General features: G+C 34.4%; 2 protein-coding genes across 5 annotated transcripts; one reads left to right on the top strand and one right to left on the bottom strand.

The window, feature by feature from the left end:
* Positions 1-1,454: 1,454 nt before the first annotated feature.
* LOC311085760 (uncharacterized protein) lies at positions 1,455-18,669 on the bottom strand. 2 transcript variants are annotated; one of them, XM_084118384.1, is made up of 6 exons: positions 17,950-18,669; positions 14,459-14,527; positions 12,555-12,890; positions 3,010-3,363; positions 2,201-2,257; positions 1,455-2,098 (listed from the first exon to the last, which is right to left on the bottom strand). In XM_084118384.1, exons 2-6 carry the CDS (start codon positions 14,499-14,501, stop codon positions 1,989-1,991), a joined length of 900 nt encoding a protein of 299 aa, XP_083974510.1. In that variant the 5' UTR covers positions 14,502-14,527; positions 17,950-18,669; the 3' UTR covers positions 1,455-1,988. The 2 variants fall into 2 exon arrangements, with proteins under 2 accessions (XP_083974510.1, XP_083974509.1); XM_084118383.1 differs by lacking the exon at positions 17,950-18,669 and having other exon boundaries at positions 14,459-14,585.
* Positions 16,253-25,795, top strand: LOC311085776 (uncharacterized protein). Of its 3 annotated transcripts, none has more exons than XR_014606938.1 (7): positions 16,253-17,440; positions 20,346-20,663; positions 21,382-21,672; positions 21,772-21,906; positions 22,041-22,102; positions 24,140-24,444; positions 24,516-25,795. XR_014606938.1 is itself a non-coding variant. In XM_084118407.1 (6 exons), the coding sequence occupies exons 1-6, from the start codon at positions 17,646-17,648 to the stop codon at positions 24,185-24,187; spliced, it is 861 nt and encodes a 286-aa protein (XP_083974533.1). In that variant the 5' UTR covers positions 16,253-17,645; the 3' UTR covers positions 24,188-24,445. The 3 variants fall into 3 exon arrangements, 1 of the variants encoding a protein (XP_083974533.1); XR_014606939.1 differs by having other exon boundaries at positions 22,038-22,102; XM_084118407.1 differs by lacking the exon at positions 24,516-25,795 and having other exon boundaries at positions 16,253-17,649; positions 22,038-22,102; positions 24,140-24,445.
* The last annotated feature ends 185 nt before the right edge of the window (positions 25,796-25,980 follow it).

The following is a 25,980-nucleotide window of genomic DNA, read 5'->3' as shown; positions in this document are numbered from 1 at the left end:
ATTCTGTTTATAGTAACAGCCATCTGTATATTATATTCAGTACATATCTATCTGTAAACATTCTGTTTATAGTAATAGCCATCTGTATATTATTATATTCAGTACATATCTAGCTGTAAACTCTGTTCACAGTAATAGTTATCTGTATATTATATTCATAGGACAATCTATCTGTAAATTTTTGTTTATAATAGTATTCAACTCTATATTTATTCAGTACATATCCATGTTCTGCACTTATGGAACCACTGTATATCCTGCACTTGCTGCTATTGCACTTCTGGTTAGACCTAAACTGCATTTCGTTGCCTTGTACCTGTACTTGTGTAATGACAATAAAGTTGAATCTAATCTAATCTAATCTAATTTCCATTCTCTTTACTAACATGCTATTTCCATTCTCTTTACTAACATGCTATTTCCATTCTCTTTACTAACATGCTATTTCCATTCTCTTTACGAACATGCTATTTCCATTCTCTTTACTAACATGCTATTTCCATTCTCTTTACTAACATGCCATTTCCATTCTCTTTACTAACATGCTATTTCCATTCTCTTTACTAACATGCCATTTCCATTCTCTTTACGAACATGCTATTTCCATTCTCTTTACTAACATGCCATTTCCATTCTCTTTACTAACATGCTATTTCCATTCTCTTTACTAACATGCCATTTCCATTCTCTTTACGAACATGCTATTTCCATTCTCTTTACTAACATGCCATTTCCATTCTCTTTACTAACATGCTATTTCCATTCTCTTTACTAACATGCCATTTCCATTCTCTTTACTAACATGCTATTTCCATTCTCTTTACTAACATGCCATTTCCATTCTCTTTATGAACATGCTATTTCCATTCTCTTTACGAACATGCTATTTCCATTCTCTTTACTAACATGCTATTTCCATTCTCTTTAAACTAATAATATTTGCACCGGTGTAGTACATTTTAAAACTGCATACAATAAAAATATTCAGTGCAGCCTATATGATTATATTTATTAAAATCATAAATGGATGCTGTTATTGGGACCTTACAATAAATAATACAGTAAAGCTGTCCTTGAAGTGAAGGAACCCACAGTAATATATTTGTATATACGGACTATACTTTGAAAAGATGTGTTCAGCTTTATGTATACAGTATTCATGTCAAAATGAAGTAAACTTTGGACAATATGAGCTCCACGCGTCACGGTCGATGTGCCACCCTGTCGGATCACTGCAAGGACACCACATCAAATTTGATTTATGAGCCTATATTAAATATCGGTTGGCTGAAATATACCTGCGGATGCATGATGTCCATTTTAGTGAACACATAGTTAAAGGGATATTTTACCGCTGGAAAGATGGAAGTATTTAAATTGGGTCATTTATGTAGTAGAAATGTGAAATTATTTTACAAGTTGGTGCCTTCTACTGAGAAAAGCCAGAAAATGTATTTTTGGCTCATTTGGATGGAAGACAACAACTCCCAGAATGCACTTGCTTCGCTGCCCAACCGGGTTTCTACTGATACAATGCTTAAAGCTAATCGGTGAAGTATCCCTTTAATCAAAACTGATTGTATATATAAAATTTATATATATCATATGACTATGTATATGAAAAAGCCTACTTTAAAAATTAAACAATGTTATTATTCCGTTAAGTCATCATATTTTGGCAAGATATTCCAGCCATGATAAATTTTTGTATCTTGTCATCTTTCAACCAAATGTTTTGCAGTTACAACTTCTGGCCACTGTGTAGAAGCCTATGGAGTGAGGCAGTAGTGTGTCCACTATTAGTGGCTAATGTGCAGTTACACTGAAACTGAAACACTGAATTTAAAAGAAAACAAATGACTATTGAATAGCAGCCCACCAACATGTTCAACAGAACTAGAATAACTTCCACGGTTAGTTAAATCCAGTAAAATGTCACTAAGCTTCACAGCGAAGAGGATCCAAATTGCTAAATGGTTGTGACAGAATTACACATACATTAAAAAAAACTCTTCATCTGTCCAAAAGACATTTGGTTGATTATTTAATAAGGGATACAAGGTGTTATTCTTATGGGCCTGTTTTCTACTCCGTTTACCTGGAAGAAAACAGATTCACAGATCGTCAAGGAAATGAAGGATTGTTGTTTCAGCCACACACACACACACACACACACAAGAAAGAAATTCTCACCAGTTACCTGCAAGCACCAGCAGAACACTGACAGATCCTGGTATTAGTAAATACATAATCCAATCTGTAATGAAAAAAAAAGATAGTCATTAACTAGAGATTGACCACAATTGATTCTTATGCCTTTCCACTGTAGATTTTCATTGATTTACAGTGTTGATTCTCATTTATTTTCAGTAAGACATTGAAATGACCCTTTGCTGGACTGACCGTGGTCTGCCAACATTAGTTGACTGATGTGTGTGTGTTTTTAAACACTGGGAAGCAGCTGAGACGTCCCTAGGGTCAGAGGTCATCCAATTTAGAACTTGTGAGTTTGTGAGAAGCAGGATTAGATCACTAGCCGAGAAACCTTCCCTTGTTTAGATAAGAGCCTGTAAGCAGGAGACCTTGAGAGAAGATATAAAGGCTGCTCCGCACTCCTCTCTGATGGTCGCACTTGTTTCACAGACTGTACTTTGTGATTTCTGTGTGGACAACTGGGCCTTCTTGCAAGAATAAATACTTTTAAAAGACAATTTGACTCAGAAATGTCTCTTACGCAGTGATGATTGTTTAATGAAGAATTTTTGCCACAACACCACCTTCATCAGTTGTGTGCTATTTATGGAACCGATAAATGGCGTCATCTGGTGCTCATGGGAAAACTGACCAATTAATAATACTTTCAATTGTGATAAAAGTGATACAATGATCTCAATTATACTTTAATTGTCAGAGCTCTCTTTTTCAGACAGGCCACAATGAAAACAAAATCATTGAAAAACTTTAGACCTGCTCAAGGGAAAATGAACTGAATGACTGAATTTTACTCACTAGTGACAGGAACATTGAAGCTGTTTTCACTGATAATGCTGATTCTGCGCTGGCGGCGGATGATGCTGCTGTTGCTGAAGATCTCAAGATGATAAACTCCAGAGTCTGTGTTTCTGGTGTTTGTGATGGTCAGAGATCCAGTCTGATGATCCAGCTTCAGTCTGTGTCTGAATCTTTTTTTACACTGAACATCTGTACAGATCTTACTCTGATTTCCACTGATTTCAGCTAAACGACTGTCATTGAAATACCACGTCATCAAATCTTTGGGGTTTTTCACTACACCGGGATCTAAAGTGACAGATTCTCCCTCCTTCACGGACTTTGTCTTATCCGTCTCTGCACCAGGAACATCTAAAACACAAATAAACATCTGGTATAATAGGATAGAGGAATCTTCTGTGGGATTCTGAAACCTCCTTTCCGCTCTCTCTCTCTCTGACATTTACATGTAATTGCTGCGTTTGTCCCCTAGTGATTGTGATTGTCCCCCTAGTGGGGAGGAGAAGCAACATTTAACTTTTATTAACCATGGTGAAATTACTTATTTGAACGAATATAATGACCTTCAATACATCTGAAAAAAACAAACAAAGAAAAATATGGTAGGCAAAGCTGTGCCTTCACTAGCCTGCTAACTAACATTACAGTATTGATGTAGTGGTTACCCAGCTAGAATTTTTTTGTTCTAAAAATGTTCTAAGAACATTAGCATGTATTGTTCTATAAATGTTTTCAGCGGCTAGTTTTAGTTTTGTTCTCAGATTGTTCTTTTAAAAGTTTGGAGAACATTCTTTAAAAACATTATTAAAATGTTTAGTAGTAACATTCTTTTAACATTATTCTCTAACGTTCTTAGAAAGTTTTCAGCGGCTAGTTTTAGTTTTGTTCCCAGAATGTTCTTTTAAAAGTTTGGAGAACATTCTTTAAAAACATTATTAAAATATTTAGTAGTAACATTCTTTTAACATTATTCTCTAACGTTCTTAGAAAGTTTTCAGCGGCTAGTTTTAGTTTTGTTCCCAGAATGTTCTTTTAAAAGTTTGGAGAACATTCTTTAAAAACATTATTAAAATGTTTAGTAGTAACATTCTTTTAACATTATTCTCTAATTTTCTCAGAACGTTTTCAGCGGCTAGTTTTATTTGTGTTCCCAGAATGTTTTTTTAAATGTTTAGAGAACATTTTCTAAAAACATTATTAAAATGTTTAGTAGTAACATTTTTATAACATTATTCTCTGACGTTCTTATAATGTTTTTAGCGTGTAGTTTTATTTTTGTTCCCAGAATGTTCTTATAAATGTTCGGATAACATTTTTTTAAAAACATTATTAAAATGTTTAGTAATTACGTTCTTATAACATTATTCTCTAATGTTCATAGAACGTTTTCAGCGGCTAGTTTTAGTTTTGTTCCCAGAATGTTTTTTTAAATGTTTAGAGAACATTTTCTAAAAACATTATTAAAATGTTTAGTAATAACATTCTTATAACATTATTCTCTAACGTTCTTATAATGTTGTAAGCGGATAGTTTTATTTTTGTTCCCAGAATGTTCTTTTAAATGTTCGGATAACATTATTTAAAAACATTATTAAAATGTTTAGGTGTACCATTCTTACAACATTATTCTCTAACGTTCTTAGAAAGTTTTCAGGGGGTGTTTTTATTTTTGTTCCCAGAATGTTCTTTTAAAAGTTCAGATAACATTTTTTTTTACAACATTATAAAAATGTTTAATAATAATATTGTTAGAACATTATTTCTAAAAGGTAGGATAACATTCTCTAAGAACACTCTAAAAATGTTTTGTGATGATGACCTTCTATAAATGTTTAATCATAACATTTTTAGAACATTATCCCTTTATTCTTATAAAGTTTTTAGCAGGAAGTTTTATTTTTATTCTTAGAACGTTCTTCTAAAAGTTAGGATAACATTCTCTAAAAATACTCTTAAAAATACTACTTAACATTCTTATAAATTTTTTAGTGGGAAGTTTTATTTTTGTTCCCAAAATGTTCTCTTAAACATAAAAAATGCTTAGCTATAACATTGTTAAAACATACAATTTTATTAATCTCTAAAATAAAACAAAAATCTAACAGGTTTATGAATGGCATTCACATAAATTATTAGAAGTTCTGCGTACAGTAGATGCCCAACATTAAATGAAGAACTCAGTAAAGTCCAATGTGCAATCACACGTCTTGACTGCTGTTTGCTCAGAGCGCTCATCATCAGTATTTGGTTGTCTTGGTTCTTGCAGAAAAAGAATAAAGTCATCTGCATTAATAGGTGTTCTACTGTTCTTCTCTTCTTGTTTTTCAGCTGCTCTCCCAGTTAGCAGAATTGAGCTCCATTCTCTGTGTGCATGGTAGAGTTTTTCCTCATAGCCTATAAAAGAAGATCATGCAACAGTGTAAACAAAAATAATACAAATACATATTACATATTAAGATCACAAGCAATATTGACTTTGAAAACTTTCTAAATTAGCCAGCCTAATTATTAATCAGAAATTAATTAGATTAGTTTATTTAAAAGTATAAATATGATACCTTATGAGTATCTATTTTGTTTCTGTAATTTAAAACATATACTTAATCCATTATATACATGTTAAAGGGATACTCCACTTTTTTTGGAAATAGGCTCATTTTATAACTCCCCCAGAGTTAAACAGTTGAGTTTTACCGTTTTCGAATCCATTCAGCCGAGTTTCTGATATTTGGAAGAATATCAGTAACCAGACAGTTTCTGGTCTCATTGACTTCCATAGTATATATTTTTTCCTACTATGGAAGTCAATGAGACCAGAAACTGTCTGGTTACTGATATTCTTCCAAATATCAGAAACTCGGCTGAATGGATTCGAAAACGGTAAAACTCAACTGTTTAACTCTGGGGGAGTTATAAAATGAGCCTATTTCCAAAAAAAGTGGAGTATCCCTTTAATAACACAACTAGAGGCTAAATTATTTTAACAAACTACAAACTTGGCTTGAGAAGTGTGAACCTCGAACTCAGGTAGCCTTGAGCACAGCTGCAGCATGTCACAGCACTGCCCACGATGCTTTTGCTCTGATGTAACAGCCCATTTTCATCAGTTATATTGTCTATGGATTGTTACATTTCTTACAGATTTCTGCTTGTTTTAAATCAGATACAGATAAAGTAGTACTGCATTTGAGATAGAACAATTTCTAGTGTGATTTAATCATACCTGTGAATCGTCTCTTTGCTATTAGCTAAGCTGTAAGTTTTAGTTACTTCAAAAGCAGAAAGAAAAATATGCTATAACTTCTGTTTCTTATTGAGAAATCACAGGACAGTGTTGACACTAACTTTTTGTGCTCCAGTAGGTTTCTGTGTGCGCACAATCTGCATGTTAAATGTGAGCTACTGTCTGTGCATATGAAAGCTTGTTTCCGCCATGGAATACAATTTTTAAAAAAGGTAATTGCGAATCACAATTCAAACTTTTTTTTCTCAGAAGTGCGAGATATAAACTCGCAATTGGCCGTTTGAAAGTCAGAATCACAGGATAAATTAGTAAAACCTGAGAAAAAAAAGCAATTCTGGCTTATTTTTTTTTTGCTGTCGTTTCTATGAGAACATTAATGCACTTCATCAATACAGCTGCTCTGAGAGTCACTTCAGCAGCATTTTAGCTTCATTTGAGAAAAACTATCATCATATCATAAAACACAGAGAAACTCAAAGGTCTACACGGCAATCCGTCAAATAAAAGTTTGGTTTAACCTTTGAAGAACGTTTTGCTTAAATCATTACATTTTAAATAATTGGTTATAGCAATTTAATTAAACCATTCAAATGGAATCAAGAAAACAAAAAAAAATTTACTTTTGGGAGATGCGAGAGCGAAGTAGTCCAGTGATAATTAACAGGCAGCCATGGTTAATGCAATTTGCAAAGACCCGCCCCCTTTAGTTACTGTTGCTATGTCCAACAAGCCATGGCGCTCTCACGCCACACATCATGTTGTCACGCAATGAAAAATACATTGCGGATCACAGAAAAAACGCTGAAACGTTTAAACGCAGAGACAAGACAGAGCAGGTTACTTTTGATATGAAAGTTGAAACAAAGTCTCAACGTTTAATTTGTGTAATTTTTTTAGAAAAAAATATTTTTGGTAAAATAAAAAATGTAAAAAATACCTGTCAATCAAACTCCCTCGAAGGGTGAATTCTGAGGGGAGTAAAAAAGACAGCTCACAATTCTGATATTTTCTTGCAATTGTGTGTTCTTGCCTCACAATTCTGAGAGGAAAAAAAAAAACTGTAATTTTACTGATGGAAAAAAGTGGACTTAAAAGATTTCTTATTCTGTAGCTCCCTGTGGGATTTTTTTGACAAGTCCATAAAAATGCATCCATCCATGATAAAAGTACTCCACACGGCTCTGGCAGGTTAATAAAGGCGAAAGGTGAAGCGAAGTGATGCGTTTGTGTAAGAAACATATCCATATTTTATATTTTAGGGCTGGGAATCGATTAAAAAAAGTAACTGATTATTTACACAATTTGCTGTAATTAAATGCAATTAATTGCATTTCCCCCAAGCTTGTAATCATCAATATTTAAACTTAGAATAACCTAATTAAACAACAAAAAGGAAAAAAAGGAACAGAAAATAGCCCTGTATTAAAATAATATTAAACATCAATATATCAATATATTATTATTTTCAATAATCAATCAACATAATAAATTTAACAATTTATTATTATATATTTTTTTTTTCTAATTATCAAAATAAAACATAGTCCTACAAAGCTATTATTACAAGAGCATGTGATCAGAGCAGGTAATTTTACCATTGTTGTCAGCATGACTATACCAGCTCAGTAGGGCTATTTTCACAGAAGTCTACTACTGAGAAATTTCACGTTATTTGACTTTGCTTTTCCAGTGCATGATCGGTACATGATTGGAGCGTTTGGGCCGTTAACGACAGAGCAGAACGCGCAGCGCAAACACGGAGCAGAACATTGAGCAAAGAGCTCAATGTTTGCTCAGTGTTGTGTGTGTGTGTCAGTGCGCCGACACACACACACGGAATGGAGAGCGCGGAGCGGAAAAGACCCGGTCATGAAAGCTGCGCGAGAATAAAACCTGATCGCCAAACACGGAGGGGCGGGACGGCATATTTTGCAGCCTTTTCCGCAACAGGAAGTCATTAAAATGAGGCAAAAAAAGTGCTGCGTTAATTGCATTTTTTTTATAAACTCGTTAAGCATCTCAAATTAATCGCGAAGATTAACGTGTTAATTCCCCCAGCCCTACCATATTTATAATTTTATCGACTTAAATAACTAGCTTCCAGCAGACAGCCATATGCAAGTCAAATTACGCCCAAAGAGTTAGTCAACGCATCGATACGCATATGCGCCTGCAAGGCTACGCATCGCTACACTTCGGCCGCCATATGCGTCTATGAGTAGAAAAATGTGTCGTCCCAGTTTTTGATACGCGACGCACCGTTGTATGCAATACTATGCGTTGTTGGTGGGGGCAAAACTGCAAGTTGCTTGCGTCCGACGTGTTGACTATAAAAGGCTCTTGTCGGTGCATGACATAGGAGTAGCATAAGCTTTGACGGCTCTCGCGGTTCAAACAAACAGGGCTAGGCAATAAATTCAAGCTCCTCCCACATTTCTCTTTATATGATTCTCTTTAATGATAATTTTTCTAAAAATCTCTGTGGAAAGAAAGTCAGATATAAATCTGGGACAGATATAAATCTGGCACGAGGGGAAAAAAAATAGATTTTTATTTTGGAGTGCATTGTGCGTTTAAAATTGACTACGGTTTTATAAAATGCTGTGGATACTTACTAGTGATGGACTTGTTTCTCTGTTGGTGCCTGTTCTGCTCCGTAAACATGGTCCAATGCTTGATCTTAAGAAAATGTAAAAAGTGTGTTAATGTGTGTTAACAGACTATTGATCTGGGTGACATAGGACCATTTTTTATGTTTTCCTTAAGTGTTAGGCTATATAAATCTGGAGAACCCTTACTAACATTAACCATGGTTTTGCAACACTAACTAAATGGTAATAAATTATTGTAATCAATCCACCATAAAAATATTGTTTCTACACTTTACTATAATAAAAACCATGGTTAATTTAGCAAAGGACCCTGGGAACATGTCCTAAAAAGAACAGCTCATCCAAAAAATAGACTCTCTATCGTTATTTACCGGTACTCCATGTTGTTCCAAAACTGTATGAATTTATTTTGTAACCTTAATTAAGATATCTTGAGAAATGACTTCACTGTTTTTTTTTGTTTGTTTTTTTTCATATAATGGGTTCCAATGTTGTTTAATTCCCAACATTCTTGTGTTTCAGAGAAGTAAGTCATACAGGTTTGAAAATAATTTCATTTTGAAAGGACATTTATGTTATGTATAAAGACACAATGTTCTCAGTTCCCTCATTGTAAAGCTCCTATGCTGAGGTTTATTTTATTTAATTTTTTCAAAATGTTGCAAGTAAAATGTTCTAATTGTGTTAACTCGTCACATTAAAAGAACGTTTTATAAAGAACAATAAACATCTCATCTCTCAATGATATCCTCAAAACATTTTCCTAATGTGACAGAGAGAATTGTTCTTCTTTTGGTTTTATGAAACATTGGGACAATGTTATATTGAGATCATTGTACAAACTTTAACTTTAATAACATTCCCAAAATATCCTCAAAATGTTGCAAGTAGAATGCTCTTCTTTTGTTATCATGAAACATTGGGACAATGTTATTTTAAGATCATTGTCCAAACTTTAACTTTAGCAACATTCCCAAAATATGCTCAAAATGTTGCAAGTAAAATGTTCTAATTGTGTTAACTCGTCACATTAGAAGAACGTTTTATGAAGAACATTCAACATCTCATCTCTCAATGATATCCTCAAAACATTTTCCTAACGTGACAGAGAGAACGTTCTTCTTTTGTTATGACAAAACATTAAGACAACGTTATTTTGAGATCATTGTACAAACTTTAACATTAACAACATTCCCAAAATATGCTCAAAATGTTGCAAGTAAAATGTTCTAATAGTGTTAACTCGTCACATTAAAATAACGTTTTATAAAGAACATTCAACCTCTCATCTCTCAATGATATCCTCAAAATATTCTACAAATGTGACAGAGAGAATGTTCTTCTTTTGTTATCATAACATTGGGACAATGTTATATTGAGCTCATTGTACAAACTTTAACTTTAGCAACATTCCCAAAATATTCTCAAAATGTTGCAAATAAAATGTTCTAATTGTGTTAACTCGTCACATTAGAAGAACGTTTTATAAAGAACATTCAACATCTCATCTCTCAATGATATCCTCAAAATATTCTACAAATGTGACAGAGAGAATGTTCTTCTTTTGTTTTTATGAAACATTGGGACAATGTTATATTGAGATCATTGTACAAACTTTAACTTTAACAACATTCCCAAAATATTCTCAAAATGTTGCAAATAAAATGTTATAATTGTGTTAACTCGTCACATTAGAAGAACGTTTTATAAAGAACATTCAACATCTCATCTCTCAATGATATCCTCAAAATATTCTACAAATGTGACAGAGAGAATGTTCTTCTTTTGTTTTTATGAAACATTGGGACAATGTTATATTGAGATCATTGTACAAACTTTAACTTTAACAACATTCCCAAAATATTCTCAAAATGTTGCAAGTGGAATGTTCTTCTTTTGTTATCATGAAACATTGGGACAATGTTATATTGAGATCATTGTACAAACTTTAACTTTAACAACATTCCCAAAATATGCTCAAAATGTTGCAAATAAAATGTTCTAATTGTGTTAACTCGTCACATTAGAAGAACATTTTATGAAGAACATTCAACATCTCATCTCTCAATGATATCCTCAAAACATTTTCCTAACGTGACAGAGAGAACGTTCTTCTTTTGTTATGACAAAACATTAAGACAACGTTATTTTGAGATCATTGTACAAACTTTAACTTTAACAACATTCCCAAAATATGCTCAAAATGTTGCAAATAAAATGTTCTAATTGTGTTAACTCGTCACATTAGAAGAACGTTTTATAAAGAACATTCAACATCTCATCTCTCAATGATATCCTCAAAATATTCTACAAATGTGACAGAGAGAATGTTCTTCTTTTGTTTTTATGAAACATTGGGACAATGTTATATTGAGATCATTGTACAAACTTTAACTTTAACAACATTCCCAAAATATGCTCAAAATGTTGCAAGTAAAATGTTCTAATTGTGTTAACTCGTCACATTAGAAGAACGTTTTATAAAGAACATTCAACATCTCATCTCTCAATGATATCCTCAAAACGTTTTCCTAACGTGACAGAGAGAACGTTCTTCTTTCGTTATAATGAAACATAGGGACAATGATATTTTGAGATCATAGTACAACTTGTTATTTCAGAAACATTCCCAAAACATCTTTTGAATGTTGCAGTTAAAATGTTATATCTTAGTTTTCATATAACGTTAAAGGAACATTTTTTTAAATGAGAAAACATTCTTAAAATGTTCGGTAAACATTACATTCAAATGTTTTCTTTAGAACATTAACCAAACTTGTAGGGAATGTTAGCGAAAGTTCTGAGAACGTTCCCTGCTAGCTGGGTACTGTTGCTTCTGTAGGTTCTTGCTTTTGTAAGACTGTTCTTAGGAAAATTGTCAGTGATTTTGTGATCGATTACTGTTTGTATTACCATGGTTTTCCGACAAATATGATTAAATGGTGTATACCATCGAATATATTATATATATATATATATATATATATATATATATATATATATATATATATATATATATATATATATATATATATATATATATATATAACCACTCTGAAACTTCCTGTAAAATTTGTTTTTGCAAAGTCAGTCCATGAAATCTGTTCATCACAATCCTCTTGTTCGTAAACATTGTCAGGGTCTGAATCTGGCTCAAATTGTTTTAAAATTGACGCCATTGTTAATATTTACATCTGAGTAGAGCTTGCGGTTACGAAGGGGCGGGACATTTTCCGAACACACGCTGAGTGCTGCCAATCACAACACACTGGGCCAGCTAACCAATCACAATTACATACATTTTGTATTTCGGAAGGAGGGACTTCATCAAAAACGACAAGACAGACTGGGAAGCTGTAAAATATGTGAAAAATAATGCACATTTTGAACAATCAAGGATGAAAAGATATTAGTACACCCCAAAAACAAAATCAAGATTTCATAAAAGGGCATAAAAGGACCCCTTTAAAAACGCACGTTTTCAAAAAATGAACCAAACTGCTTCAAAGTTCCCGTTTTCGCTATGGGTGTGTGTTATTAACTTTGTAGAACAAAACGTCAAAGTGTAGTCCACAAATGTCTGGGACGCAACTGTACACAGGCAAAGAGAATAAACAGCTCTGAAAGTAACTCATGTAAACACACTGTGATTATGCATGTCTTAAAACATTTGTTAAATGACTCACCATGGACAGTAACACTAAATATCTTTCCAATGATGGTGTTGCTGCTGATGATCTGTAGTTGATAAACTCCAGAGTCAGTGTTTGTGATGTTTGTGATGGTCAGAGATCCAGTCTGATGATCCAGCTTCAGTCTGTCTCTGAATCTCTCAGTGCCTTCATTACACTGAACATCTGTACAGATCTTACTCTGATCTACAGTGATTTGAGCGATGCGGGTGTTATTAAAAAACCATTTAATCTTTTCTTGTTGGTTTGTTTCTACATCAGTGTGTAAAGTGACTGAATCTCCCTCCATCACTGACACTGACACTCTGTCTGTCTTAACACCAAACATACCTGGAGACGAAAAGAACAGATAATCATAAATCACTTTAAGAAAGTATAGGACACATACAACAAGCATGGTAAAATTTGATTTTCAGTAAATTTCTAAACAATCTAAACATTTGATTGGTAATAAGCATCAATTACGTTATGCTATATTACAGAAATTACATCACAAATAAACTCACAACTATGACCAGAGTATATAACAGCAAAGCAGTAAGAAACAAAATATTAAATTCACTCTCTTAAAAATAAAGGTTCCAAAAGGGTGTTTCTCTTTCCCAGTCTAGTGCGCTTTTAATAACTCTTTTAAAATGAAACACGCCCCGAAATAGTTCTGTGTCATCTATTACAATCTATTACACGATTAGAGAGAGAGAGAGAGAGAGAGAGAGAGAGAGAGAGAGAGAGAGAGAGAGAGAGAGAGATAGGGGAGCGCGGGGCACAACCTAACGCGGGGCTAGTTGTAACACGCTTGTTTTAAATAGCCTACTTCCGCACAAGCTTGGATGACGAAACTTTGTGTATTTACTAGTTGCCATATCAACACTATATAGACACTATATATATATATATATTTTTTTTTTGGAAGATATCCATAGACATTTATTAAACCATAGCAAAAGTACATTTCTTACTTAAGTTAATTTTTCATCTCTATTTTTGGTGTTTATTTAAAATAAGACAAATCTGATATTATTTAAATCTCCAATATGTTATTTAACAGTTGGTTATTTAATGCTTCGCTAACAAGCAGAAGACACTAGCAGGGTTTAAACCCCAGTTGTGCAGGACGGGGCATGTTGTCACACTGCGTTACAATGTGCCACTATTAGAAATATTCTATTATATTCTATTCTTTTATTAATTTTATTGAGAAAACGTGAGAAAAATGTGAATAAAGACTGAGAGTCAATGTTCAGAAATTACTAATTATATATTTGTTTTGAACTATGTTGTATAGCTGTGTTTTCATGTGTTCGTAGTCAAAACTCAAAAATTAGTTTATATTTAATTATAAAAAATTGCCATTATTTTATATGAAAAAGTTTTTTAATTGTATTTTATTTAGAAAATATTTTAGTTTGTTTTGTATATTTTTTTATTAGATCAGATAACATTTTAAGCTGTCATATGTTATGTTACAATGAACCCCACCTATGGGGCATGTGGTCACATTTCACTTCCATTCTTTCGGGGTATGTCAAGAAAAAAGTATATACTGTATTAATAAAACAAAAACACATAATTGTACTAGACATGTGGGAAATTAATGTGGGAAAATAAATACTCTGAACCATAAGTAGATTTACACAAACTGAGAAAGTCAAAAAGCGTTACTTTGTGCCCCGCTCACCCCTATTTCGGACCTGAGGACAGAGGACCGCGTAACCTGAATGAACAATTGAAGAATGACATGCGAAATACTTTGCGTCGATGACAGCGCACTGCGCATTTATAGCATAGCCAACGAATTTTGAACTGAAACCAAAAGCTGTCCTTAGCTGTATACGAAAATCCGTCACAATATTCATTCGGTTTTATCGAGAATTCACCAGAAACAGATGCATGCTTACCAAGCTGTAAAAACCACAATAGGATGAAAATAAGAAAGTTCATCGCCTCCTCTGACACTGATGCAGATTCTGTGGAAACAAGTAGCCCATTTACCGTTCGTTGACGCCAAAACGAAAGTAACATAAAGATGTGTCAGATAGGGAGGACCCACAGCTCCTGATGAAAACCGAGAGCAATTTTAGTCCACATATATAAATATATATATATATATATATATATATATATATATATAGTGCAGAAATCTCCAGTTATCTTCTTGATATATTCTATGCTATCTAACATTTGTAAAAGCAGCCCTAATCTTGTGAAATACATAACACGTTAAAATACTCATATTAGACATTAATAAAAGGCTAATAATATATTACATATTTATTAATCATGATGAAATGTCCCATTAGTGAAACATAAAATAAATAGGTACTGAAAACAACAACAAAAAATCTTGCTGCAAATCCTGGTTTCCCTAGTGATGGGAGAAACAAAGCATTTCAAAGCTTTGAATCAACTGAACCAATTGCTTCGCAAAATGATTCACGGGTTTCGAAGCGTTCGAAACACCACACGCTGGGGACCCCTGCTGGTCAAAACAGCGTAAATGCATCAAATGCAAACATGCATAGAAACAGCGGCAAAGGTCACATGGGCCACATCTACTGACAAACACACAAAACAACCCGCATGAACAGAAGAGTGCGCAGGAGTGTCAGGGCTCTGTCACAAAACCAAGAATAAACTACTAGACCAAAGTGACAGAACCCTGACACTAATATATAAGCTAATACATATCTAACATTTTCTCATTACCATACACTGAAGAATACAGACTTCCACACATCTGTAATTTTTTAAATTATGATTATTTTTTATTTTTTTTACATGTGTAAAATTAATTTTATTTCACTGTAAAGCTATAGAGGAAAGTCAGACTGTGTGACTGTGAGGTTCATAACAGCAGGACAGGAAAAAGCCCATCGTCTACAAACTAAACACACATCAGACAAATGGCCATTCTCATGCAAAAGCTGTTTGTCCATCCAGCAGATCAAACCACATTTCTGAAGAAAACCGACCACAGCAGTTTCAGTTTGACTCAATAGATGAGCTGCTAGAGTCAGACTTCAGTAAGACTGGCAATCTAAGATGGCGATGATTTTTGCCACTTCGCAAAAACTGAATGATTATAACGGCATTTTTAAAATCCATAAGATTTAGAGGCTGACTAATATTAAATAATCCAATATATTACTACTTTTTCATATTTGACACAATCAGAAACTACCTTTTAGAAACCATCAATGTTAACATCAAAAACATGTTTTCCATTTAATAAAGATTGTTTTTCACTGGGCCGTTTGACCAAAAATCTGTATCACATTATTTGTAAAGATTCTGGCAGTTTTGCAGTATATCACATTATTTTATTTTTCTTTCCATGACCGAACCTTGTTTATTGTGGTTTATTTTACTTTCAGGAGTACATAGAATATAAAACCATTTAAATGAAATGAAAATTCAAATGAGAATGTAATAATTCCTTTCATTTTTTGGCAAGTTTACAGTTTAAATTAAAACATGTATGACAACTTTTGTAATATTGCTTAAAAATAAAGTTTTATTATTATTATTATTACTTTAAGAAGAACAATGTGCTGTGCAATAGTAATATATTTCTTTCAGAATGTCTTCAAGTTAGACTAAACTTTTACTTTGGTAAGTAGTAATATGAAGACCTTTGAGTTAATGTGTGTATTAATAAATTATTATTATTGTTGTTGTTGTTGTTGTTACTTTAAGAAGTGCACTCTAGAAGTACACTGTCATAATTTCTTCAAGTTAAACCGAACGTTTATTTTGACGGGTTGTTGTGAAGACCTATGTTTCTGTTTGACTGACATGACGATAGTTTTATCAAATGAAATGGTGAAGCTCGTGAAGTGACTCTCATAGCAGCTCTGCTCTGCAGATGAAGTTTATGTGTCTATTTTCTCATATAGGGCCCTATTTGAACGATCTGAAACGCAAGTGTCAAGTGCAAAGCGCAAGTAACTTTGTGGGCGGATCTCCGGCGCTGTTGCTATTTTCCCGGCGGGATAAATGCCTCTTGTGCCCGACTCAAATCTAAAATGGGTTGGTCTGAAGTAGCTTCATTATTCATAGGTGTGGTTTGGGCGTAACGTGAAATAAACCAATCAGAGCGACATCTCACATTCCCTTTAAAGGGATACTCCACTTTTTTCGGAAATAAGCTCATTTTACATCTCCCCCAGAGTTAAACAGTTGAGTTTTACCGTTTTAGAATCCATTCAGCCGAACTCCGGGTCTGACGGTACCACTTTTAGCATAGCTTAGCACAGATCATTGATTCTGATGAGTCCAGTAGCATTTCTTTCAAAATGACCAAAGAGTTTAAATATTTTTCCTATTTAAAACTTGACTCTTCTGTAGTTAAACCGTGTACTAAGATCGACGGAAAATGAAAAGTTGCGATTTTCTAAGCCTATATGACTAGGAACTACTCTCATTCCGGCGTAATAATCAAGGAACTGTGCGGCTGTACCATGGGTGCAGCAGGCGTAGTGATATGACGCAGTGCCTGAAAATAGGTCTAATAGGTTAGACAAACTTAGTCCCGGTCACGTTGGAAGAAGTTACCGAGCTGGGGACTATTTTCAGGCGCTGCGTCATATCACTACGCCTGCTGCACCCATTGTACAGCCACACAGTTCCTTGATTATTACGCTGGAATGAGAGTAGTTCCTAGCCATATAGGCTTAGAAAATCGCAACTTTTAATTTTCCGTCGATCTTAGTACACGGTTTAACTACAGAAGAGTCAAGTTTTAAATAGGAAAAATATTTAAACTCTTTGGTCATTTTGAAAGAAATGCTACTGGACTCATCAGAATCAATGATCTATGCTAAGCTATGCTAAAAGTGGTACCGTCAGACCCGGAGTTCGGCTGAATGGATTCTAAAACGGTAAAACTCAACTGTTTAACTCTGGGGGAGATGTAAAATGAGCTTATTTCCGAAAAAAGTGGAGTATCCCTTTAAGAGCAGGCGTGCTTGTTCTAAAGCGGATTCCTATTAGCCGAGGAGACCGACGTTCTCGTCAGGGACATTGGGGATGGAGAAACCCACCCAAATTAACTTTGGTTAAACAGGCGTATGATAATTTGGGTAAATGTGTAAGTTAGATGTATGCTTTTTTAATAAATTGTCTATCTATCTATCTATCTATCTATCGTAATAATGTATGATTTGCAAAAATGAAAACTGCAGCGTCTGTGTAGATGAGAGAATCAAAGTGTATACGCGTTGTGCACACGCTACATTGATTATGGTCAAGCATGCGCCCTTAAAATAGCATATGAATAACATGCGCAACGCGCCACTGACTTTAAAGCCACAATATGTTACTTTTTTGCTTTAAAAATAGCAAAAATCACTATATCTATGTTATATATTTTTTGTTGTTGTGTACTTACATTATCCCGACTGTTTCCAACAACTTTCAAACCAGGAGAAATTTGTAATTTAATTCGAGAAACGTCCCGTTTCTTTATTTCCGTTTTGTCGCCGTCAATGGCGTCATATCCGCGTTGTCCCTGGTTTCCGCTCGTACTGCCATGGCAACCAGAGGCAGAGCTATGAACCAGAGCCCTACCCCTTTTCCACCAAGGCAGAGCTGGTGCTGGTTCGGAGCCAGAGCCAAGTTTCAAATCGGTTCTTTGTTTTTCCACCGCCAAAGCACCAGCTCCGAACCAGTAACCAAGTGACTGACGGTAGTTCGCAATGTCTATTTGCACGCTGTTGTTGTTTCGTTCAAACATTATGGACCATGGCAAGCAGACTTTGGATACAAAAGGAGAACTAAAACGAGAATCAATATCAGCGCGGTGTTTTCGACATGCCGAGAGCTCCCATAGACAGTATATAAACGAGAGCTCCACGTCCGAGACTTCGACCGCTTCTACATGTACTTTATTAAACAGGTGAGCACATTTACATAAAACTAATCAATGTTATATAGCTCAACATGATGAAATTTTAGAATATGATCTGTATGTTATAATGTTGATCTAGCTTACTGCTAGTCTCATACAGACAAACTAACACATACATTTCAACACATTCAAATGCAGTTTAGTGTGATAGTGTAATGTTAGACCAAGTGAAACAGCGCTGCGTTACCTCACAAGTTTAATTTGTCTAATAAACTGACCTGTGACTGTGAGTAGTAATTCTGCACTCGCGTATAACGTTAGTTCTTAGCAAATGTTGCGTCATCAAACTACGCCTTTGTTATTGTAAATAGGTTAGCGACCCCTAGTGGCGAAAAATTCCATACTGTACGTTGAAACTATTTTTTACTGGTTAGTGGCGCAATTGTTTTCTTAACCTGCAAAATAGCATGAGGGAACGTTTGCGCCGGAACACGCCTCCTCTTTGCGCTGAACCGCCCCGGGGAGCGCAAGTGTATTTCTTAGTTAACCGGCGTGCTTCTGTGGAGGTAAAAGTCCGCTTTTAGACATAGGTCTAAAAATCATTCTCAAAATTAAAGATTAGCAGAGTTCACACCACAGCTATAACGATAACGGCACAGAGAAACGATATCGTTGGAATCACTTTCAGAACGATTTTATCCAGCTGATGAACCATAAAGACATTGACAGCCAATCATTTCAATCCTGCTATAACGAGCTCGAGCATTTAAAGCGACATACAAGCATGTGCTTAGAATAAACAATGATATTGTGTAAGCTAATATAGTTATCGGTATTTTTATATTGTTGTTCTTGTGAACAGGCCTTTATAGAGTAAATTCCATGTATGACTGGATTCCTTGATTCAGTCCGTGTCATAGGGCTCTACTTGCCATAAAGAAAGTTAGTTGTGGGTTATTTATTGTTATGTTATAAAATTATACCCATTAGTAAGAAGGGTATGGAGTTAATAAAGGTACCCTCTCAAAACACTCTACATAGTGCTCTTCGTGGCCATTGAATAGATTCAGCAATTGTTTCAGCAATGCACTGGAGTATGGCAGTATCTAGATATATCTCACGCAGAATTGAAACCGGTATAGCGCCCAGCACAGCATTATTTTCAACTGTTAAGTATAATTAAATACATATAACTTAACAGTTAAAAACAGTGCTGAGCTGGAGACATCATAACACGCATGCAGACGTGTGAACTAGGGTGGTCAAACTCAGTGGCGGGGAGGACTTACACCAGATTGAGTGTTATCAGCAGTCCTATTAGATCAGTTTTCACTGAACCACTGGAGAAAATGTTCGACATGTTTGTTTTGTTCTTTTTGTGTTGGTGGAGTATTGGTAAGTTTTACAAATTTACTGTCTAATTTCGGTTACACTTTATTTTAAGTTTGACGTAGTTACATTGGACATTCTCAAATAAGAACTGAGTGATACTAATTAACATGTACTTACTTTAGAGTTACGGTTAGGGTTTGGTTTAGGGTTAGTTACTTGTAAGTATGCATCATTTACTGTTATTACTATAGTAAGTATGCAGTAAAGCGTAACTACGTCAGCTTAAAATAAAGTGTTAACCTAATTTCTTTCAGTTTTAGAGAAATAAAGCTGCTTCTATACGGTTCAGATTAGTTAGAGGATTTGCATTTGCTGTTCTTCTAAATTAAATTAAATCTAACAAATATAATTGTGAGATACTTAGAAATCAACTTTGAAGTTTTACTCGGCTGTAATTGACTTGTCATGTAACTTCAGATGTTTATTTTGCTCTACAAGCCGATAACTTTAAAATACATTAAAGATAAAAATGTTTGCATCTTGTTTTGAGTCTCTTGTAAAGATTAGAAACTGATTTCAGCTTTAAACCTCTTCATGTTCTCCAGGTGTGTTTGGTGATTCAGTGTCAGTGATGGAGGGAGATTCTGTTACTCTAAACACTGTTACTGAAATACATGAAGATGAAGACATGCTGTGGAAATTTGGAGCTGAAAACTCTCTCATAGCTGAAATCAGTAAAGCTGCTGGAATCTTCTCCACATATGATGATGTTCCTGATGGGAGATTCAGAGACAGACTGAAGCTAGACAATCAAACTGGATCTCTGACCATCACAAACACCACAACTGAACATACTGGAGATTATCAACTACTGCTAAGTGGAGCAAAACGATCATCAAGAACATTCAGTGTTTCTGTCTATGGTGAGTATAGAGATCATTTCTTCAGTCCTTCAAATATTCTTGTTATTTGGAATTTGGTTATTTGTTAAGGAATATTTTGGCTTCAGTAGAAGTTAAACTTAACTGACAGCATAATGTTGATTAAAACAAGGTTACAAGGCGCTTACAATGGAAGTCAATTAAGTCAATTTTGTAAGGATTTAAAAGGAGAATGTGAAGCTTATAACTGAATAGAAACACAATAATGATTATCTTTAGTTAAGCTGTAAAGCTATTTAAATAATTTATTTTTTGCTGTTTTAGAATTTTAGGTGTTCTGTTGGCAAAGGGACAAAATTGTATAATTAGACAACTTTATGCATGAAAAGTTAGCAATAAAAAAAAAATATACTAAAATCATGTTAACATTTGTATTGTTCATGTCTTGTGGCCATACTATTGAAATCCCCATGAACTTCCATTGTAAGAGTCTGTAACCCAAATTCTCGCTTTTCTGCAGGACAAATGGAAATAAATTGTGGTAATAAACACAATTTGCTTTTGATTGCAACAAATGCTGTTGATTAGGTTTAACTTGTACTGAACTCTAAATTCTCCATTCTTTTTATATTTTGACATGCTTAATAATTTTATAGTTTGAGATGATAGAAACACTCACTCACTGTCATGCCACTACACTGAAAATAAGATTTTTGACTAGATTTAACCACATTTATGTTTATTCTCTCATGTTTTCCAGCTCATCTGCCCACTCCTACCATTACCAGAAACTGTTCATCATCATCATCATCATCATCAAATTGTTCATTGGTGTGTTCATCAGTGTTGAATGTGTGTGATGCGACTCTCTCCTGGTACAAAGGAATCAGTGTATTGTCCAGCATCAGTGTGTGTGATCTCAGCATCAGTCTCTCTCTACCTCTGGAGGTGGAATATCAGGATAAAAACACCTACAGCTGTGTGCTGAACAATCCCATCAGCAACCAGACCACACATCTGGACATCAACACACTCTGTCACACATGTGCAGGTACCACAGCACTGATGATATATGTGTGTGTGTTTACTGGCCTGATCTCTGTCTTCTGTTGTAGATCAGACTGACGCGTTCACTTCTTTATCATTACAGCACTGGACACACAGTCTCCTTCACACTCTCCAGTGTCTCTGATAGTCTTGATCTCTGCCGCTGCTGCTGCTGGATCTCTGATGATTGTTGTTATAGTCGTGATCCTCTGCATCTGCAAGAAATGTAGAAAAACAGGTCAGGAGAGTAAATTATTAACTACAAATAACTTCAAATAATGCATCTGAAGCACCAATATTTATTTGTTACATATTTCTACATAAGATTGCAAGCTCTGTTGTTTCAACATGTCTGTATTATTGTTAAAGCAGTTCAGACCCAGGAGGAAGACAGAACGGATTCAGCATTGTGTAAACCAACAACACGTAAAAAGGTAAGAAGTTGTTGCAGTCAGTTAGTGTGATTGAAGTTTGTCGATTGAAGTTTGCAGCATCAGACGGTTAGTAGTGTTTGGCCTATAGACTCAACTGTCATTGTTACCTTCAAAAGGAGAGTTTTTTTAAGCCTACTGTTTGCACCTCAGTGTAAATAGTTTTTCCATTTTAGAGGAATATTATTTTGCAATGTAATTTTTTTTTAGTAAAAGTAATAGGCCTATATTACAACTGCTAAATTATTATATCTGACAGCCTCAGTCACCACTCACATTCACTTCAAAAGTGAATGAGTTTACATGACCTCACGCATGTCGGGTTAAGAATGTGTATTTAAACACACTCAGTGAGTGACTGGAAACTTTCTACGTAGGCCTACTTCTTATTTTTTTTTTCTTTGGTCATATCAAGCCAAGTGAAATATTACATTTATGCATTTACATTTACATTTATGCATTTGGCAGACGCTTTTATCCAAAGCGACTTACATTGCATTATCCTATACATTTATACATAGGTATGTGCAATCCCCTGGGATCGGATGCAAATGTTGTATCCACTGTAGGCCTCAATCTGTTTAAAACTTGGGTGCAATGTTCTCTTGGGAACTCGTTCCGTAAAATAGCTACGGGATCGTCCCATATCAAAAATGATGCGTCTAGTAAATCAATACAGGATGTGATTAGGCTATTTGTCCAAGGTTTTTGCAGTGTGGCAATTAGTAATAAAATAATAATAATAATAATAATAATAATTTAGAGAAGCTTATCTGCGCGTGATTGCATTTTTTTATTTGCCGGTACAACAGATCACACGCAGTAAACCTGCTCATAATTTTTTGGACATTATTAGACAGATCATTAATTAATATTATAATGTTATTTAGATTTGTATTGAGATTATAAATGTTTTATGAGAATGTTATTAAGATTATTAATAATGTTAATTAATCATTTATAGCATACAATTCATAACATTTAAAAAAAGAGTTGATTTAGATAAAAATGGGACAAAAAATTACATATATGCTAAAACTTAAGTAAATGAATTAAAGATTAAAAATCCGTCCCAGAGTAACAGCTGCACATAATATCAAATGTGTTTGTTGCAAGTTCACATGGCCAACTTGTTCCCATGTTTGATTTATTTTATGTTTATACTTTTTGAGCACATTAAGATTTGAGCACGTGCAGATTGTCTCTTTACGGAGTGCTGACACAAATACGGCATGGAAAAGAGAACCACCCATGAAAAACAATGTATATACGTATGTGCTGCTTTCTGCCTGAAAGTGTTTTTCTTTTTGTACATAGTTTATAAATGAGGTGCTATGACTTGTAGTTAATGTAGTCTAGAAACGTTTGTCCATTACACCAGCTAGCATACTAATTTAAATAATATTTTGTTTGGAAAACATATATAAACATTTCTGACTGTTGGTTTGATTGTTCTAAAATCACCCATACAAAACCAGCTTTTATACCATTAGGTTGTCTTTGGAGAGAAAGTAGGACACAGAGTTGTTACTCATGTTGTGCTGAAGTGTGTCCTCGATCTGCAGCGTCTCTGCGGTTCATCATTATCTGAGCTGAGATGCAGCTTTAGCATACATTGCTTTCTTTGTAGACGTTCTGCAACAAGTGTCTCTGCTGTTGCTTTAGTGGGAAAGACAGTCATTCTCAGAGCAGAGACTGCAAACCTGCAGAACTTCAACTGTTTGATGATTTAACGGTTGAAAAGTCATGAATGGGATGTTTGATGTCATTTCCTCCTGCTGCTCTATGTTAGCATCTTTCAGAAGTAGTAGTAGTAAAAAAAGGTCTGTATTTGATTCATATCAAAAATAAAAAAGCAGCATTCAAGATCATCCTTTGGAGTAAAAATTATAGAAAATGATGTTCAGTTCTACTAATCTATCTGGAGTTTTAAAAGGTTTTATTAAGAGAATAACAAGGTTATTCAGATAGAAAACTTGGTCTGTTATTAATTTTCCGTCGCATTAGCAGGTTCCTGACAGAGTTTGTGTTTCCTTTCAGAAATCAAAAACGGAGTCTGTGTATGAAAATATCCCCAAAAAACGATGATCTTTATCCACTGGAACTGATGAGAGTTCATACTGGATCTGGTCTCACACCTTTTGGTTTTGCTCACATTTATTCCCTGTTTTCACTCTTTTTTGTGTGTGTGTGTGTGTGTGTGTGTGTGAGAGTGTGCATGTGTGTGTGTGTGTGTGTGTGTGTGTGTGTGTGTGTGTGTCTTATAATGTCTGATTTTTTTTTATAATTTAGTGGTTCCTCAAAAGCATATCATCCATAAACTCAACTAAAATGTTCTAATTTTAGTTTCCCAGACAGAAACATGTCGGCCCAGATCCGGCCCACATCTGGAACACATGGATTCCACACGCACCAGATGTGGGCCGGATCTGGGCCGACACTATGTTTCTGTCTGGGTTATCATATAGAAATGTACATAACTTTCATTAGTAAATATTGATTCCACCCTTCACTGTGCTTCTATGCCTGTCATGTACATTTCTTGTTTTGTTTTATAATTTTTTTTAAAGGATATTAACTGCATTTCATATGTATCATTGCATTTTGCATTAACAGTATCACACACAATATGATCTGCTGGATATTTTAGCAAATGTAACACAAGCACATCATCACTCTCTAGTGTCCAAAGCAGAAAATCACATCTCTATAATAATATCTCTAGATATTATACTATATACTAGCTGCTGTTCTAGATGTCATATTTTCATCTTATAAATATTGCTTTGGTCATCAGTCTTATGATATTAATTGAAGTGATAAATGGTGGATTTTTTAGCAAAAGCAGCTAAAGCAGCATCATAGCACTGAGATCAACGTGAAACAGTGGCGTTCACAGGAAAACCTGACTAATATTATGCAAGCAAATTCATAACGCTCAGTTACACGCAATCAATGTGAATGCTGTGACAGAAACCTTACCTAATAATTCAGATTTCCAAGAACAGCCTTCACCTTCCTCCAATATAAATAGATGAAATAAAAACACAGTTGATTAGACACTGGTCATATTGCTAAACATGGAGTTGTACATCTAGTTAGCTTTATTAAATGTCAAAAGTTAAATCCTAAAATGTAACAGGTGAACATTTAGTCCATCAGTAAGTAATGTAAAGATTAGCTTAGTTCAGTTATTTCTGATAACAAACTCACAGATTCCAGTTGTAATGAGTGAAACAGATCTGTTTAATGTCAATCATCATAAATACTTATAGACCTTTCAAGTTATTTTCATTCTTACATAAATTAAAATAGTGTTTTTATGTAAATAACATTTTAAAGCACATTTTCCTTTGCTGTTGCAAAGTAAAAAACAACAACAACAACAACAACAACAAAAAAACAAACACTAATATTCCACTAAAAAGAGCAAGGCACCCAAGGTCTGCCTTCTACTGAGGTTGTGTTTTTCTGAGGCCTATCACAGTACTCTATGAAATTGACATGACTTTTCTGAGAACATTTACAATAAAGTGCACCATGTGACACTGCTAAATCCTGCAGTTGATTTGGGAAACCCAGATCTCAGAGTTCAGAGATCTGATGATGTTCTGTAAGACAATGAGTTATTTGAACAAGAAGATCAAACAGGATAAACTTAAGAAACAGAGATTTGTACATTTGCAAGTATTTTGTTCAGACAAGAGATTTCAAGTGAAAAGATTAAAACATCATTCAGATGCTTAATACAGGTAAACATGCTTGCACAGTAGCCAGTAACAGGTATGGAACATACAAAACAACAATATGTTGCAAATGAAAATACAATTTGGCATTTTGTTGCCATTTTTATACAGTGTCTTCCATTACAGGTTCAGTTC

Source organism: Abramis brama, assembly GCF_963993115.1.
Source record: "Abramis brama genome assembly, chromosome: 6".
In the NCBI taxonomy this organism is placed as follows: Eukaryota; Metazoa; Chordata; class Actinopteri; order Cypriniformes; family Leuciscidae; genus Abramis; species Abramis brama.
Note: the sequence above shows the minus strand (reverse complement) of the source record. Positions and strands in the feature narration are given on the sequence as shown.

Coding starts and splice junctions, on each gene's coding strand:
- LOC311085760 (XM_084118383.1), bottom strand. CDS start 14,582: ATGTTACTTTCGTTTTGGCGTCAACGAACGGTAAATGGGCTACTTGTT. Junction 12,891..14,458: donor ATTGTGGTTTTTACAGCTTG/GTAAGCATGCAT, acceptor TTTCGTCTCCAG/GTATGTTTGGTGTTAAGACA. Junction 2,258..3,009: donor CTTCAATGTTCCTGTCACTA/GTGAGTAAAATT, acceptor TTTTCATTACAG/ATTGGATTATGTATTTACTA.
- LOC311085776 (XM_084118407.1), top strand. Junction 21,673..21,771: donor ACTCTGTCACACATGTGCAG/GTACCACAGCAC, acceptor TTATCATTACAG/CACTGGACACACAGTCTCCT. Junction 22,103..24,139: donor AACCAACAACACGTAAAAAG/GTAAGAAGTTGT, acceptor GTTTCCTTTCAG/AAATCAAAAACGGAGTCTGT.